This window comes from Triplophysa dalaica, chromosome 16 (assembly GCF_015846415.1).
Source record: "Triplophysa dalaica isolate WHDGS20190420 chromosome 16, ASM1584641v1, whole genome shotgun sequence".
NCBI lineage: Eukaryota > Metazoa > Chordata > Actinopteri > Cypriniformes > Nemacheilidae > Triplophysa > Triplophysa dalaica.
The window spans coordinates 6,400,637-6,415,361 of record NC_079557.1 but is presented as its reverse complement, the minus strand read 5'-3'; the positions used below and the strand labels follow the sequence as shown (position 1 = coordinate 6,415,361).

The following is a 14,725-nucleotide window of genomic DNA, read 5'->3' as shown; positions in this document are numbered from 1 at the left end:
AACATTATTCAAGTGTACATTTTAAAGATGAAATGTATAACCACACAGATGTCCAAAATGATTTGAACCTTTTCAGTAGCACTCTGTGTGAGTCTTTTAACATGAAACATGACTGAGGGGATCCTTTATTATTGTTGTGCGGTTCAAGTGCCCTGTTGGCATTGTGACGTGTTTAATTTGATAACTTTATTTCAACATCGGCAGTAGCAGAATTATGTTAGTGGATAAAATGACTGTGGTGCACTATGCCTAGTGGGGAAACGGTGCAGATCCGATGTTTAGCTTTTTCTTCGAACAAACCAAAATTGCAACCACATATTTGATTTATTTTGCATTTTGTTGTTTTACTGAAATTGACTATTTTTTAAAAAGCTGATTTAATTGATAAGAATAAGTATATATACAGTAGTATTTAGTATTTGTTATTCACACAGTAGATTAAGAGGTTTTTCTAAAGTGTGATAACTGTTTTTTTTCTCTGCACAGAACTTGCAGCTGCTGGGGGCCACAGCCATTGAAGACAAACTGCAAGATAAAGTCCCAGAAACCATTGAGACCCTTATGAAAGCGGACATTAAGATCTGGATCCTCACTGGTGACAAACAGGAGACCGCCATCAACATAGGTGAGTGAAGATCAGGAAAGACACAAAAGCTCTTTTATTGAGAGCAGGGACAAAAATGTTGTGTTGTCCTCCATCCATCCATCCATCCATCCATTTTCTTCCGCTTATCCGGGGCCGGGTCGCGGGGGAAGCAGTCTAAGCAGGGATGCCCAGACTTCCCTCTCCCTAGACACTTCCTCCATCTCTTCAGGGGGGACACCGAGGCGTTCCCAGGCCAGCCGGGAGACATAGTCCCTCCAGCGATTCCTAGGTCTTCCCCGGGGTCATGCCCGGAACACCTTCCCGGGAAGGCGTCCAGGGGGCATCCGGAGAAGATGCCCGAGCCACCTCAGCTGGCCCCTCTCGATGTGGAGGAGCAGCGGATCTACTCTGAGCTCCTCCCGAGTGACCGAGCTTCTCACCCTATCTCTAAGGGATCGCCCAGCCACCCTGCGGAGAAAGCTCATTTCGGCCGCCTGTATCATGGATCTTGTCCTTTCGATCATGACCCACAGCTCATGACCATAGGTGAGAGTAGGAACGTAGATTGACCGGTAAATCAAGAGCATCGCCTTGCGGATCAGCTCCTTCTTCACCACGACAGACCGGTACAGCGACCGCATTACTGCAGAAGTTGCACCGATCCGTCTGTCAATCTCCCATTCCATCCTTCCCTCACTCGTGAACAAGACCCCCAGATACTTGAACTCCTCCACTTGAGGCAGGAACTCTCCACCTACCTGAAGTGAGCAAGCCACCCTTTTCCGACTGAGAACCATGGCCTCAGATTTGGAGGTGCTGATTCTCACCCCAGGGGCTTCACACTCGGATGCAAACCGTCCCAGTCCTGTCCTCAGCTTATGGAATTTATTCTTATCATGACTGCAGATAGCTTGCAGTATGGAGGAATTTGCAAGACACTTTTCTTTCAATAATTGAATTTATTAGGTTAAAGTAAGGGAAAATTAAATAAGCAAGAGTCAATAAAATGTTAGTAAACAATCTTGGGTGGTATCAGGCTCAATAATGCATACCCCTCTCTCTTATAGCCAACACAAACACACCCTTTTTGACCACCTGTCGTGCAGGTACAAGGTGCCCTCAACTCGCTCTAATCTGTTCCCGAGACCACCACCGACTCTCAAAACAGGCAGGGGTACTCCTCCCATTCCCCTGTGATGTGGCGTTCCCCATTAGCAGGACAACTGCACCACTACCAGTGCGGCTTTCAAACGGGCCTCACGTTAAAAGCCACTGACAGAAAAACAGATTCTAAGAGAGCATAGTATGTGACCACCTACTAGCACTGATCCTGAATCAGCCCATTGTGCCCACCAGCCTTCTGCGGTGGGGCTTGAAAACGTACACGCTCAGATATTTTTACTGTACCTCCGTTTGGCGGTGGTGCTCTGTAAAATATAGACGTCTTTTTCTGTGTTTACTTTGTGTTTTTACGTTTTGCAATTCATCATTTGTGGAAATCAGTAAGGATGACAGAAATTAGAGTCTCCAAGCTAACATCGGTTTCCCAGAATCCTTTGCCAGGTGACCATATGGCCAAAAGTGGTGAAGTGCTGTGTATTTTGCAGCGGTTGAGGAAATAAAATTCCTGTCAAATTTACTCACCCTCATTTCCAGAAATCTCATAAAAGGAAAAATCCATATTACCATTAGCTCTATGCAGCTTTGTCTTGCTTTTTATCTACTGTGGTCATTTTATCTAGTATAGTGAAAAAGTCAAACAGATTTGGTACAATGTGAGGATGAGTACAAGTAGTAAAATTTCATGTTATGGACTCAAACGGGGGGCTGTTGGTTAAGGTCCAAATTTCAGTTTCATCGCAGCTTCTAAAGGCTCTACACGACACCAGTCGTTGAATAAGGGTGTTGTCTAGCAAAACGATTGGTCATATTATATATATATATATTAAAATTATAGAAATTAAACATAAATATATAGCTTGCACTGCCTCGGAGGTCGTCCATTTTCTTTGTCGTGTAGTGAAACGATTGGTCATTTTCACACTTATTCATTGGTTGGTGTCGTTTAGAGCCTTTTGATCCGCAACTGAAATTTAGACCTTAACTATTTTGGTGCATTATATGGTGAAGAACCCTGGAAAGCTTTCCTTAAAAGCCTCTATTTGTTTACGACAGAAGAAATAAACACACAGACAGGTGGCTTGTATGACATGTGGGGGAGTGAATTATCATGTCATTTTTATTTTATAGTGAACCATTTCTTTAACAGAATCTTTATTTTGAGGTGAACTATTCTTAATTAAAAGTTGTGCTGAAGTGAGTTCTAAGACATAGGGAAATAAGTGAATTTAAAACATAAATGCTGATATCAAATGTACATTTTCTCCATATCTCACACTTGCGCTTTCCAAAATGGCACGAAAAGCTATCAGCCCCATAGGTGAAGTCAAGCTTGGTTTAATTTCGGGTTAGCGGGCACTTAGAGCTCTTTGCCCGCTTCTCTCTCGGAGTACATGAAATGTCTTCAGTTCTCTCCACACTGGCCCTCTGACTGCCTCATTAATGTATAAGACCGTTAAACAGGAGACTTGGACCGTGGACAGGCCACTGCTACTTCTGTGGGTTTGTTGCTCCTGGCCACTGGGTGCCACTGTAAAGCCTCAGAGACTTCAGCCCAAACAAACAGCATGCGGCCAACGCAAACAACTCAACATGCCGTCTCTAAACCCAAAGCCTCCGCCAGCAGACTGAAGTCAAAGCCACCATGCTGCTGCACGCAGCCAATGCGACCGCTGTGTGTAACCCTGATGCCTCCATCCCAAAATGATATTTACATGCGGCCGTTATGCATCATCCAGGTGTCTGAGTAAGACCTCCAGGTCTGTCAAGAGTTTTTTTAGTTCCACCTGGTTGGAAAGAGGTGGTGAGGTTCGACTGTCAGTGGTCAAAATGAGCCAGGGAAAATTCGTCAAGATTTGGGTCCCGGTCAGGAAAGCAAAGCAGACGGCTTTCCACATTGAGAGGAAACTTGGGTGAACATCCATACGAACAGCTCAACGGTGACAGAAATGAATCGTGTGGACACATCGACTTACCGACATGCTAACAAACAGAAATACACGCAGTCTTGTTAAATTTTATTGCAGTTTTGTAACACTTTAGGAGGTGTTAAAAGCTTAACTGCTCGTAGGGACTTTATTTCTGTTATTCTTATTAGACAAATGGGTCAAATTTAATTATATGCCATATATTTGTCACTATATTTTTTATTAACTGCTTGCGCTACAGACAGGGCTGTCACGCTATCTGATTTTAACACAGTTATTGTGGCCAAATAATTTACAATAACACTATTATTGTAATGTATCTATTCACATAGAAAATTAATAATGATATAATTTACAAACATTTTTACTTTTGTTTATTTTGTGTTTTCTCTTTTTTTTTTACTCGTAAAGAAATGGAAGTTTCTGACTTTTATTCGAAGTGGCGAATACGTATGATTTCGATCGATCTCGATATCTCGGTACCAAAATTTTGCTTTCACACCAGTGGTTTTTAGGTTTAGGGGTGGGGTTAAGGGGGGGGGATTCAGTATTTCAGAACATCTAATAATCATACATGGTTTTTATGATTCACATTACGTGTTAGTCACCTCGTAAAATATTTAGGAATTCCTGTGAGATCAGTTTGGAGTATTTAGGATATTGTTATATAGTTGATGTATTTCTGAAATCTCATAGTTTTGGTCTTATGGCTATTTGTATTATTCCCCTTTCTTTTTTGCCAAAGAAATCCGTTAAAAAATGCAAAAAGTGCTGGTCAACTTTGACAACACAGTATTAAATCATTTAAAAATCTCAATTTCCTAAAAAATAACACATTTGGACATTTCAAGGTTTCGGAAGGACAGTGACAAAATGTGTAAACACAATATTAATAGTTATGCACATCACAGTTATTGCGAAACAACAAGCTACTGAAAAATATGAAGTTTTCAAATCATGTTTTGCCAAAAAAATCATAATTTACTCACCTTCTTGTATTTTCATTTAATTTGAATTCTGCAGAACTTCTTCTGGTAGACGAACATCAAATTATCACTTCTATTGTATGAACCCAAAACCAATGTGAATGGGGACCAGTTAACAACATTCCTCAAAATATATTCTGTGTGCTGCTGAAGTAATGAAGTCGTACAGATGTAAAATGACGAGGTTGAGTAAATTATGTCAGAATAGTATTTTTGCGGGGGAACGATCACTTCAATTTCTAGTTTTGTTTGTTGGACAAAAAAAAGCAGGGAAAACAATTCCCCAGGTTTGCATTGAAAGAAGGTTTGTGCCATTTCTAAAGAGCAGAATTTGATAACGGACTATTTTGCCCTGGAGCATCCCAAAACCCCTAAAATCCACCAAACAAAGCCATAGCAACCACCAAAAACATGGTATCAGGTATCCAATACACAAAACCCAACGTAATCCAATTTTACAGTTGCCGCTGGGCAATTCCTCCACTCTCACCCCTATTAAACTTTAGTATTCCTGTGATTCACCTCTACACACACACACATAATGTTCCCCGAGGAGGCTGCACTCCAAATACTGAGGTGTCGGAAACACATTAAACAGCAGATGGACTTGTATCATGCTTTATGTTGTTTAGACACTCCCTGATGGATGATTGGATGTGTCATGCTTTTTATCAGGCCGAGAGAGCTCGCTGTCAGCCTGCCAATGTTGAGGTCACACAAACAGTGAAGAGGCAATGAGGTGTGGGGGGGTTTACAATCTGGTCTGCTGTAAACTTTCATCACAAAATATGCATTTCACTCCAATTTGTCACATCAGTCATGCGTTGCCGTGGTTACACATCACCAGTCTCTGTAATATTGATGTATTACCAAAACGTGAAGTTGTGGCGAATCATTTATCATTTGTTTAAATGTTGAGCGAGGCGTGTTTCCTTGCAAGCATACCATATGTTTTGGGGCCAAGCGAGAGGTTTAAATAATGTGTTTTTTCTTGCTCTTTTTTTTCTGAAGGACACTCGTGCAAACTTCTCACGAAGAACATGGGCCTGCTGGTGATCAACGAGGACACCCTGGATGTGAGTATAGGGATGGAGGTGTATGTTTATTTGTAAAAGCAGTTACACCTCACGATTTGTAACACTAGCGCTGCGAGGAGATGAAATGACATGTCAGCTGACAGATCGCTTCAGCCCCACGGTACACAAGAGAATGTGACATCATTCCCAGGGTGCCGCTCTTCAGAGCAGTTACAGATTACGTTTTGGGTTTTCATCCAAGGAGCTCACCGCCTGATTCTGTCATCGCTATCTCAATCAATCACTTGTTCTCTCTCGTTCTCTTTCTGAGTCTCTTATTCTCCCACTTATTCTTCAAAACCCTCTCTCTCTTATTCTCTCTCTCTTTCTCTCTCTTGTTCTTGTATCTCATTCTCTTGTTTTCTTATTTTCGAAAGTTTTTTCTGTCAGTCTATCTGTCTCCATTTTTCTTTTTCTTTTTTAAAGGAAGTAATTCAGTAAAAGTGTGAGACCACACTTATAGGTTAACTGCCTTTTTTTTCAGTTTTTTGTCTATTTAGTATGCAGAATGAAAGTTTGTGTTTACATAATATATGTCTTTGTACTGTGGATGTCAATTATATACACGTACATGTAAATTAAGGATATATTTACATATGTTTATTTATATTTACCAATAATTAAAATTATATATACGTTTTTATTCATCTTTATATTTTTCTTTAATATGTATATACACATTAAATATTTATAAATGCAAAATTTATATGCACATTACACAGACATATATTAAGTAAACACAAATTGTATTCTGGATGCTATTAATCACGATTAATCGTTTGACTACCCTAGCAATATGTTATTTTAAATTATATTTTTACCTTTATTAACAAATTAAATGCAGAGTTAAAAAATACGTAACGCACAATACAAAAGTGTCTGACAGACACGTTTTATGTTCAGTTTGACCACTTTTTGCTTTTAATAACAGTATGCACTTGAACCTCAACTAATTTAATCAAATGAGTAAAGTGCAAAAATTAATTTAATTAAATTTTTTATTTTACGTCATTTTATTTTATTGTAAATTGAAAAATGTCATTTATTTTCACATGTAAATTACATTTTATATTTGCTCAGTCTTTTGGACCCCACTCTGTGTGTTCAGCTGTGGTTTATAGGATAGAGAGGGATGTTGTTCCTCCACATGGTACCGTTTAAGAGACCGGAATGGGTCGTGTTCTTGGATCAGGGGTTCGGGATTTCTTTCGAACACACAATACAAGGGAACAACTCCCTGATGGGAGAATCTATTCTGTTGACTATAAAATCCGCTTTAAAGCAAAGGAAACCCTTTTGAGACACGCACACACACATACAATCTACAGGTCCGGTGGCCCCTGCTGGGAAACTCTTCGGTTTTGTATGCAAGTTAAAGGCTCTAAAAATTATTTCATGCAATTCACATGCAACAGAACCCCTCCGTCGGTTAGGGCGATGTCCCGTTGCGACGGGGGTGGGGTTTAAGTGGTGACGGACGGTTCTAGGTCTGTCAAACAGCCGTTTAGCATGATAGATGGAGCTGAAAGAAAAAGAAGAGAGGTGCACTCCATAAAAGCAGGCAGTTGCCGTTTGGGTGCCACTGCACGTTCTCCCATGCATGTGCAAGTGCTTATATAACACGCTTAAAGAAAACAAGGAGAAATTTTCATCCCGCTGCTCGGCCCTCAGAGGTCCGACAGTTGTGGGATTTGCTGCGCTCTCACATTGCAGGAAAAAACGCTGGAACAATACGGCTCCCTTCCTATCGGTCTCTTTCGTCCTTTTGGGAAGATGAAAATGTATAAAGGAAAATAAGATGGATGAAGGAACCCTCTCATTCAACCCAGAGGAGAGGGGTTACAGTGTTCTCCGGACGTCAGAGCGGGGCGATTATCTCAGTGGAGGGAAATGCAAGGAACTGTGGGAAGGGTCAAAGAGCATTGACTCAAAAATCACATACAATACGCAGAAGAGTACAGTGCCTTCTGTCGCTCGAAGATGAAACCGAGCTATAGTGTGCAGATAAACCAAGGGGAAGGAGAGAATGAAGGGATTGTGTGAAAGAGTACAAAGTGAGGAAGGAAGTGGGAGACAAAATAGAGTCACTCAAGTCTCTACAGAGAGATGTTTATTGCGTTTTATTTTTATCCCTTGGTGTCCACAATTTTATTAACAATGTAAAACACTTAACATCAAAGTTGTATTTGTTAGCATTAATGAATGCTTTTGCTAACATGAATTTAGAACGAACAATATAGTTCTTCAGTAATGTGATAGTTTTCAAGAAAATGTCCCTTCTCGTCATTTCACACGTTTATGACTTTCTTTCTTCTGCAGAACACAAAAGAAGAAATTTTGATGAATGTTTGTAACCAAATAGGCTAGCGGCGGTACCTATTCTCTTCTACTGTACGGACACAAAACCAATGCAAGTGAATGGGGGCTGTCACTGTTCAGTTAGCAAAATATCTTCTGTGGAAGGAAGAACGTCATACAGGTTGGAAATGACATGAGGGAGTAAATGCTGACAGAATTTAACATTTTTTGTGAACTTTACTTTAATGCCAAAACAATAGTTTATGTTAGTTCACACTGCAAATGTAAACATATACAAAGTTTTAAAAACACATCCATAAATGCTGAAATTAACATGAACAAAGATTATAAATGCTATTTTAGTATCGCTTATCGTTAGATCATGTTAGCTAACGCATTAACTGATCTTAACCAATAAAACCTTACTGTAAAGTGTTACCAAAATTTCTTGGACCATAATAGCCTTTAAGATGACCATTTTGCATTTTTAGATGTAGGTAGGCCCGCACAGAATTACAGAATTTGTAGCCAACAATACACAAAAAAATGCTTGCTGGTACAATTTAAGATTTCCAAACTTGAGATAAGATACGATTTTGTAAGAAAGGATAGGAATCCCAAATCAAGTTAAGATTTGCTTCTGTAATACAGATTTGTGAAAAATACAAATTTAACGTATCCTAATTTAAATTAAGATTAGAATTAGAAACTTTCTGTAATACGCCCCCAGAAACAGATTTCTAAAACATGTCTATACAGTCTGGTTCTCTGTTGTCGTCATTAAAGATTAACCATCAAGGTTTTCTAAAAAGTCTAAAACAAAATAGAACATACAGTTTTTTTTCAGATTATCTAGCGCTTGGCATTAGGTCATCCCTGTTTTCCTTTGAGAACTGTAGCACTTTCTGTCTGATTGCAGTTTTAATTCAGACAGACATGTAACTTCCCTGGCTGGACATTCAAAAATACACCTTAGAAGCAACCGTCCGTCTGGATGTATTTATGTACATGTCTATAAGTTGTCTATGCAGTTGCAGTCTGCTATCTTTCAGTACCTCCTTCAATAACACACAACCCGGCAGTGTCCTTCCTCTCTGTGTTTATAATGTCAGCTTTCACGTGCTTGAGTCCAGGCGTCTCTGTGAAAGGATTTCCTAAGCATTCCTAAACCAGCCCTTATCTGTTGGGTCTTGGCTGTTTGAGGAAGTGATGTACTGTGTATCCTAACGGATGCCTTCTGCCCTCTTCCAAACCAAACACACTTGAGTCCTCATCATCTAATGTGCTAACAGCCATAACACCCAGGCCTGTCTGGAAGACTTTAAACAGAGTGTTTTAAGTTAAGATGAAATGGCGACATCTCGTAAACAAATGTAGACTTTGGTTGATATGTCTGCTTATTAGTCATCATTAGCGGTCTTTATTGTTGTTTGATCTCGCATTGTGGCCGGACTTGAAAAAATGCTGAGGGTGCTGAATGTAGTTTTCTTTAAACATGCCTTCCTCCACTGGTTGAGAGCTCTACGTGTCTGCTGCGTACATTTAATGTAACCATATACTACTTCTATACACGTACTGTATATACACTGACGAGGACGAGGACCCACCTACAGATGCCTGAGTGAGGATGGATGCCACATTTGAGGGAATTTCTTGCAGCTGCAATTCTCTGTCTTGCTCTCACTTTCTCTCTCATTGCAACCCGAGGCTTCTCTCTTCCTCTCTCTAAACCCACGGCTCCTCTCTCTAAATATTTCCTTTGAGCTTGGATTACAGAGCCTTGTTATGCCAGCGGAGGGTTGGTTGCTCCCCAAGGTATAATCTCATACCCCTTAGGCATCTGACCCTCAGCCTCACAACCCCCACATACAGTTAAAAGACGCATTCAGTCTTTTTGAGGTCTTTGTAGTGATGTGCGCTTCATACTTTAGATTCCTGAAGAGATTTGCTAAACTCTGTTGACTTCAAAACATATTCTGAAAATATTTGTTAGTGTTGTGCGTTTTTTTTGTTCCGAATTTTATTGATGGATTTATTTTTTTACAAATATTAAATTTTTAATGAAATATTATAATTAAAGAATGTTTATACATTTGTTTATGTTACTTAACTGTTATTTTAATATTATTAATAAATTATGTTTAAATTATTTCATATAATGATAATGAGTTTTTATTAGTTTTATGTTTAGTCTCAGTCGGGTGTTTTCAAACTGAATGATGCCACGGACTCCCCAAATAAGATGAACCTTTTGTGAGGGACCCCCTTTCTCAAATACAAACAGTTTATCTATGATGTGTTTTGTGTGGGGAAAAAACATTTAGAATTTGTTTGATAAATGGAAAATATGATATTATAAAGACAACATGTTGTTTCCATACTTAAATAGATGGCAACACTTTCACTTTGAGCCCGGAAAAAAGAACTAGAAAGATACAAATATACAATTGTGGAAACTATGCATGTAGCAGAAAGACAGATTCACACTTAGAAATGAAACCTTTTAATAATGTTCAGTTTTATGTTTTATAATTTCGCTTTATTTTTGTCCCACAAAATTTGTGGGGGACCCCTTGCAACCTTCCTCGGGCCCCCTGGATCCCCCGACCCCAGTTTGAGAACCTCTTGTATAAATTGGTCTGAGTTTGCCATACAAATAGCATTTGTTGCTGATATGGCATTAATAAATAAATAAATAAAGTACATCCCTGAAGTATTATGATGTATCAGACGGCAATGTTGAGATATTGTGTAGGGATTTCCAACAGCCAAACCAGACACTGGATGCTTGTTCTCCTGCACACACGCTGATAAAAACAAGTACACCGATGAATGTACGGCTAATATATTGCACATTTCTGTTATACATATTTAGCATGCATTCTTGCATAAAAATGGCAGTAACAAACCTCAGAGCCCTGGGAATGATGTGGTTTGCTTGAAATGTCTGTGCTATAAAACCAAATGTTTTGTTATTTAGGTACCTAGCATTATTCACGTGGACAGTTTAACTAACTTTGAATACATTTTTGGTGTTTACACCGTCCACAAACTGTTGCTTGCTACCTAAATACTGCCTAAAACCGGCTAAAGTTGACAAAACCTATTTCAGTATATCAGAATTTAATACACTACACAGTTAGAATAAGTTCTAATTCTGGTGACTTGGGGACTTTGTGGCGCACTTTGACAAATTATAAAGAATTGAGTTGTTTTTGATCCCAAAATGATTTTATAAGCCATTATTTTAATACTTGGATACAGAAAACATGGCTCAAGTTGTGTATCTTCAGTATCATGGTCTTTACGGATTTGGAATGTAGGCCCAGAAACCTTGTGGACAGCTGCAGAACAGGATCTGCAGATTGAGATATGCAAGGGTTGTTTACTCCCAATACTCAGACTATGAAGAATGTGAGATTAAATATAACATATCATAACATATCTCTAACTCTTTCTTATGTCCTGCTGATTTTACTCTACACTTACACACCTCTGTAGATCCAAGAGCCGGTGTGAGGTGTTTCCTCTACTTGTGGGATTTGGACCACATTTATGAGGCCCTATCATTCCAACACATGAGAGACTTTTTTATGGGAATATTATATTGGGTTTTAACAGAATTCCTAATCCAAACACGGGACCTTCCTCCCACACGTGCCCATGTCCTTACAATAACACCCTCATACTAGAAGATATGTTTTCTGCTGAATGTGCCGTTTTTACCATTAAAACATTATAAGTATGGTATAAAAACATCAGCCAGGTCAAGTCTAGGATCCTGCTTTTTTTCAGGTCTAGTCAGTGTTGATTAAGATCTTCCAGGTTTTAATCAACACACAGAAATATTCCTGGCTTCCAATTTGAGCCCATACAGCTGGAGCAGGACATTCCTCCGAAATAACACATAAACCCAGACGTGTGCTCTTTCTGATTCTGTTCAAACTCTAAGGAAGAGAGGTCTGCAGTTTGGCTAGCGCTAGGAGTCAATTCCCATGCCGTTGTGTTTCCTGGTCACGGCCATTGAAAGGCCTTGTTCTAACAAACGAACCATCACAGCCAGCTTCACCACTGCTCTTTCCGTAATGAAGCGTGCCTTATGCACGTTCTCACTTTGATGCCCCGTGCATTGACGATAAACAGACGTTAAATCACATGTGCAAAAGTGCCTGGTGCCCCGTGTGTGATATTTCATGTTTATTCTTGGGGTTGATTACATTGGCATTAAGGAAAAGGGGCAATTATACCAGTGTTGCGATGTGGTTTCTCATCAGAGAGCTGCAAACGCTTATGATTCATATTAGATAAAGTTTAATTCCCATCATAGTAAATGTAGTGTCTGGCATTGCTTTTGTACGATTTGCACCGTTGGCATTTTCAAAAGAACATCTGATGTTCAAACAGGCCCTGAAACTCTTTAAACATATTATTGGTTTGTAGTTATTTTTTCTTTTTTGCACAATTTTTTTCCAGAGGAATTAATATCACAAATCAAAACTCTTATTCCATACACTGTGTTTTTGCGCAGGGTACGAGGGAGATCCTTAGTCATCACTGCGGCATACTGGGAGATGCTCTGCACAAAGAGAACGACTTTGCACTTATCATTGACGGCAAGACGCTGAAGTATGCCCTCACCTTCGGGGCCCGTCAGTACTTCCTGGATCTGGCCCTTTCATGCAAAGCTGTGATATGCTGCAGGTAAGTCCTGAGAACTCTAATGTGAGAGCGCTGTAAAAATAAAGAAAAAAAACTCTATTTACCCAAGGTCTAAAGTGTTCCGAGCGTTTTAGAGCCTAACATAATTCAGCAACTGCTTAACCATTTCTGATTTATTAGAACCTCAGATTGAAAAAGAAATGGGTCCGATTTTGCGTCGCAGAAAACGTGAAAAATATGCATTGAAAATATCAATTTAGAAAAATAAATACAGAGTCGAATTATTGCAATTTTTCACCGTGAGCGCATAGAAGCTTAAATGTGTTTTCCATTGTTAAACCTTGAAAATATACAGGACATTGTGTCAAGCTCTGCTCAAATGTTTACTGTTCCACAGGTGCGTGTTAAATATGTCTTTTGTAGGTTAATAACCTTTTCTGCCCTTGGGGATCTGACGTCATCACTAGTCATTTCTCCTCACTTAAAAAAACATCAATTGACTGGCAGAAAATTACGAGACACGTCGCTGTGCTGTTGAAGGAACAAATTACCTTTCCTTTAGGTCACAACCTTCCCAATAAACATAATTATATATGCTCTCAATGCAGCAATTTACTAATGAGTGTTATTTTTTATAATAGTGGATTGTAGTCTGAATGTCAGTCAGATATGGATGGAGTCAAACTGTGTGTGTGTTCAGACTAGAATAAACCAGACCAAAAAGCTACCTAGAGAAGGAAAAACACACGAGTAACCAATTGAGCGTGACAGGGAACTGCCAAAAATCAATGTTGATTTCCAGATACAACACACACCACAGGTGCCATAGCCATTATGCAATCCTTGATGTAATCTATCTGGTCTGTTTACACTCACCGCACACATGTAGGGCCACACTTATATCCTAGATGAATTAACATTAAATTGACTCTAGAGCTCTCCTCCCATATCGGGGGCAATCTCCTGTTCACTGGAGAGCTTTACATCACTCGTTGCTTATAGAATGACCTGTGAACGTCGAGTCGGGGTTAAGCCTCAGAGGAGCTTTTCTACCCGCGGCGAGACTTTCATTTCTTTCGCTGACACGGATGATGCAGTGCCGTAACGCGCAGCAGCCCTTCGCTGGTATGCGGCGCTTTAGATCAATTGGTAGAGCATTGTGCCAGCAACGCCAAGGTCTTGGGCTCGATTCCCAGGGAATGAGCATTGATTAAAAGCAAAGCCTGTAGGAAGTAAGTCACTTTGGATAAAACTGTCTGCCAAGTGCGTGAGATAATTACATTTGCAGCTCTTCAGAACTTCAGACTTAAAGATTGTTGCAAGTGCTGCACAATTGCAAAGATGTTTATTGTTTAAAAGGGTTTTTGTTTGGCTTTTGTAATTTATACGGTAAAGAATAATAGAAGGATTTTACATGTATTTGTTAACTTTGGTTATTGATTTCGTCAAGACTTTCTTGATGTTGCTATTGTTGTTTTATACTGTATTGAAATACTGCCACACCTTAAAGGTCCAATATGTCATTTTTTAGAGTATCTATTGAAAGAAATGCAATATAATATACACAACATAAACGCACAAACTGCTTTACAACGGGCGTTTTGTTAATATGTTATCTCCATCAAAAAAGCACAAAAAATGTGTTTCTTAGTGCTGTGTCAGCCATCGTAGTGCTTGGAAAGGGAGGGGTGAGCGGTGGAGTGAGCCGTTGGTTGCAATTTGCAACCTCACCTCTAGATGCCCCTAAATTTCATACACTTGACCTATAAATACCATTGCTGCTCAATGCTATTTATTTCTCATCTTTAGTTTTTTTAAAGGGAAGTTGATTGGGAAAGATTTGGAGTGATCTTTTGTCAGTAAATCACAAGTTGAAAAGTGAACACAGCTTTAGAGGTCACAACGGATGGGGAAGATATCAAATGCTTGTCAACACCGATAATTGGCGACAAGAAAAATGCTTGAGATTCCCCCTGTGAAGGCACCATCACGAATGTGTGATTGTGCTACAAACCCTTTTTTTCCCTTCGTTTAACTAAATAAAATTTACTTTTTAACCTTAGAAGAATGTTA

The 14,725-nt window shown here is 39.4% G+C and overlaps 1 protein-coding gene across 5 annotated transcripts in view; it reads left to right on the top strand.

Annotated features, from left to right (window-relative positions):
- atp8a1 (ATPase phospholipid transporting 8A1) overlaps positions 1–14,725 on the top strand; it is a 99,505-nt gene that overhangs the window by 52,077 nt on the left and 32,703 nt on the right. For all 5 annotated transcript variants that reach the window (XR_008909221.1, XM_056769173.1, XM_056769175.1 and 2 more), the window contains 3 exons: positions 487–625; positions 5,631–5,695; positions 12,522–12,694. Coding sequence is in view for 4 of the 5 variants with exons in the window: in XM_056769173.1 (XP_056625151.1) it covers positions 487–625; positions 5,631–5,695; positions 12,522–12,694 (377 nt within the window). In the remaining variant the exon portion in view is untranslated. The remainder of the gene's footprint in view (positions 1–486; positions 626–5,630; positions 5,696–12,521; positions 12,695–14,725) is intronic.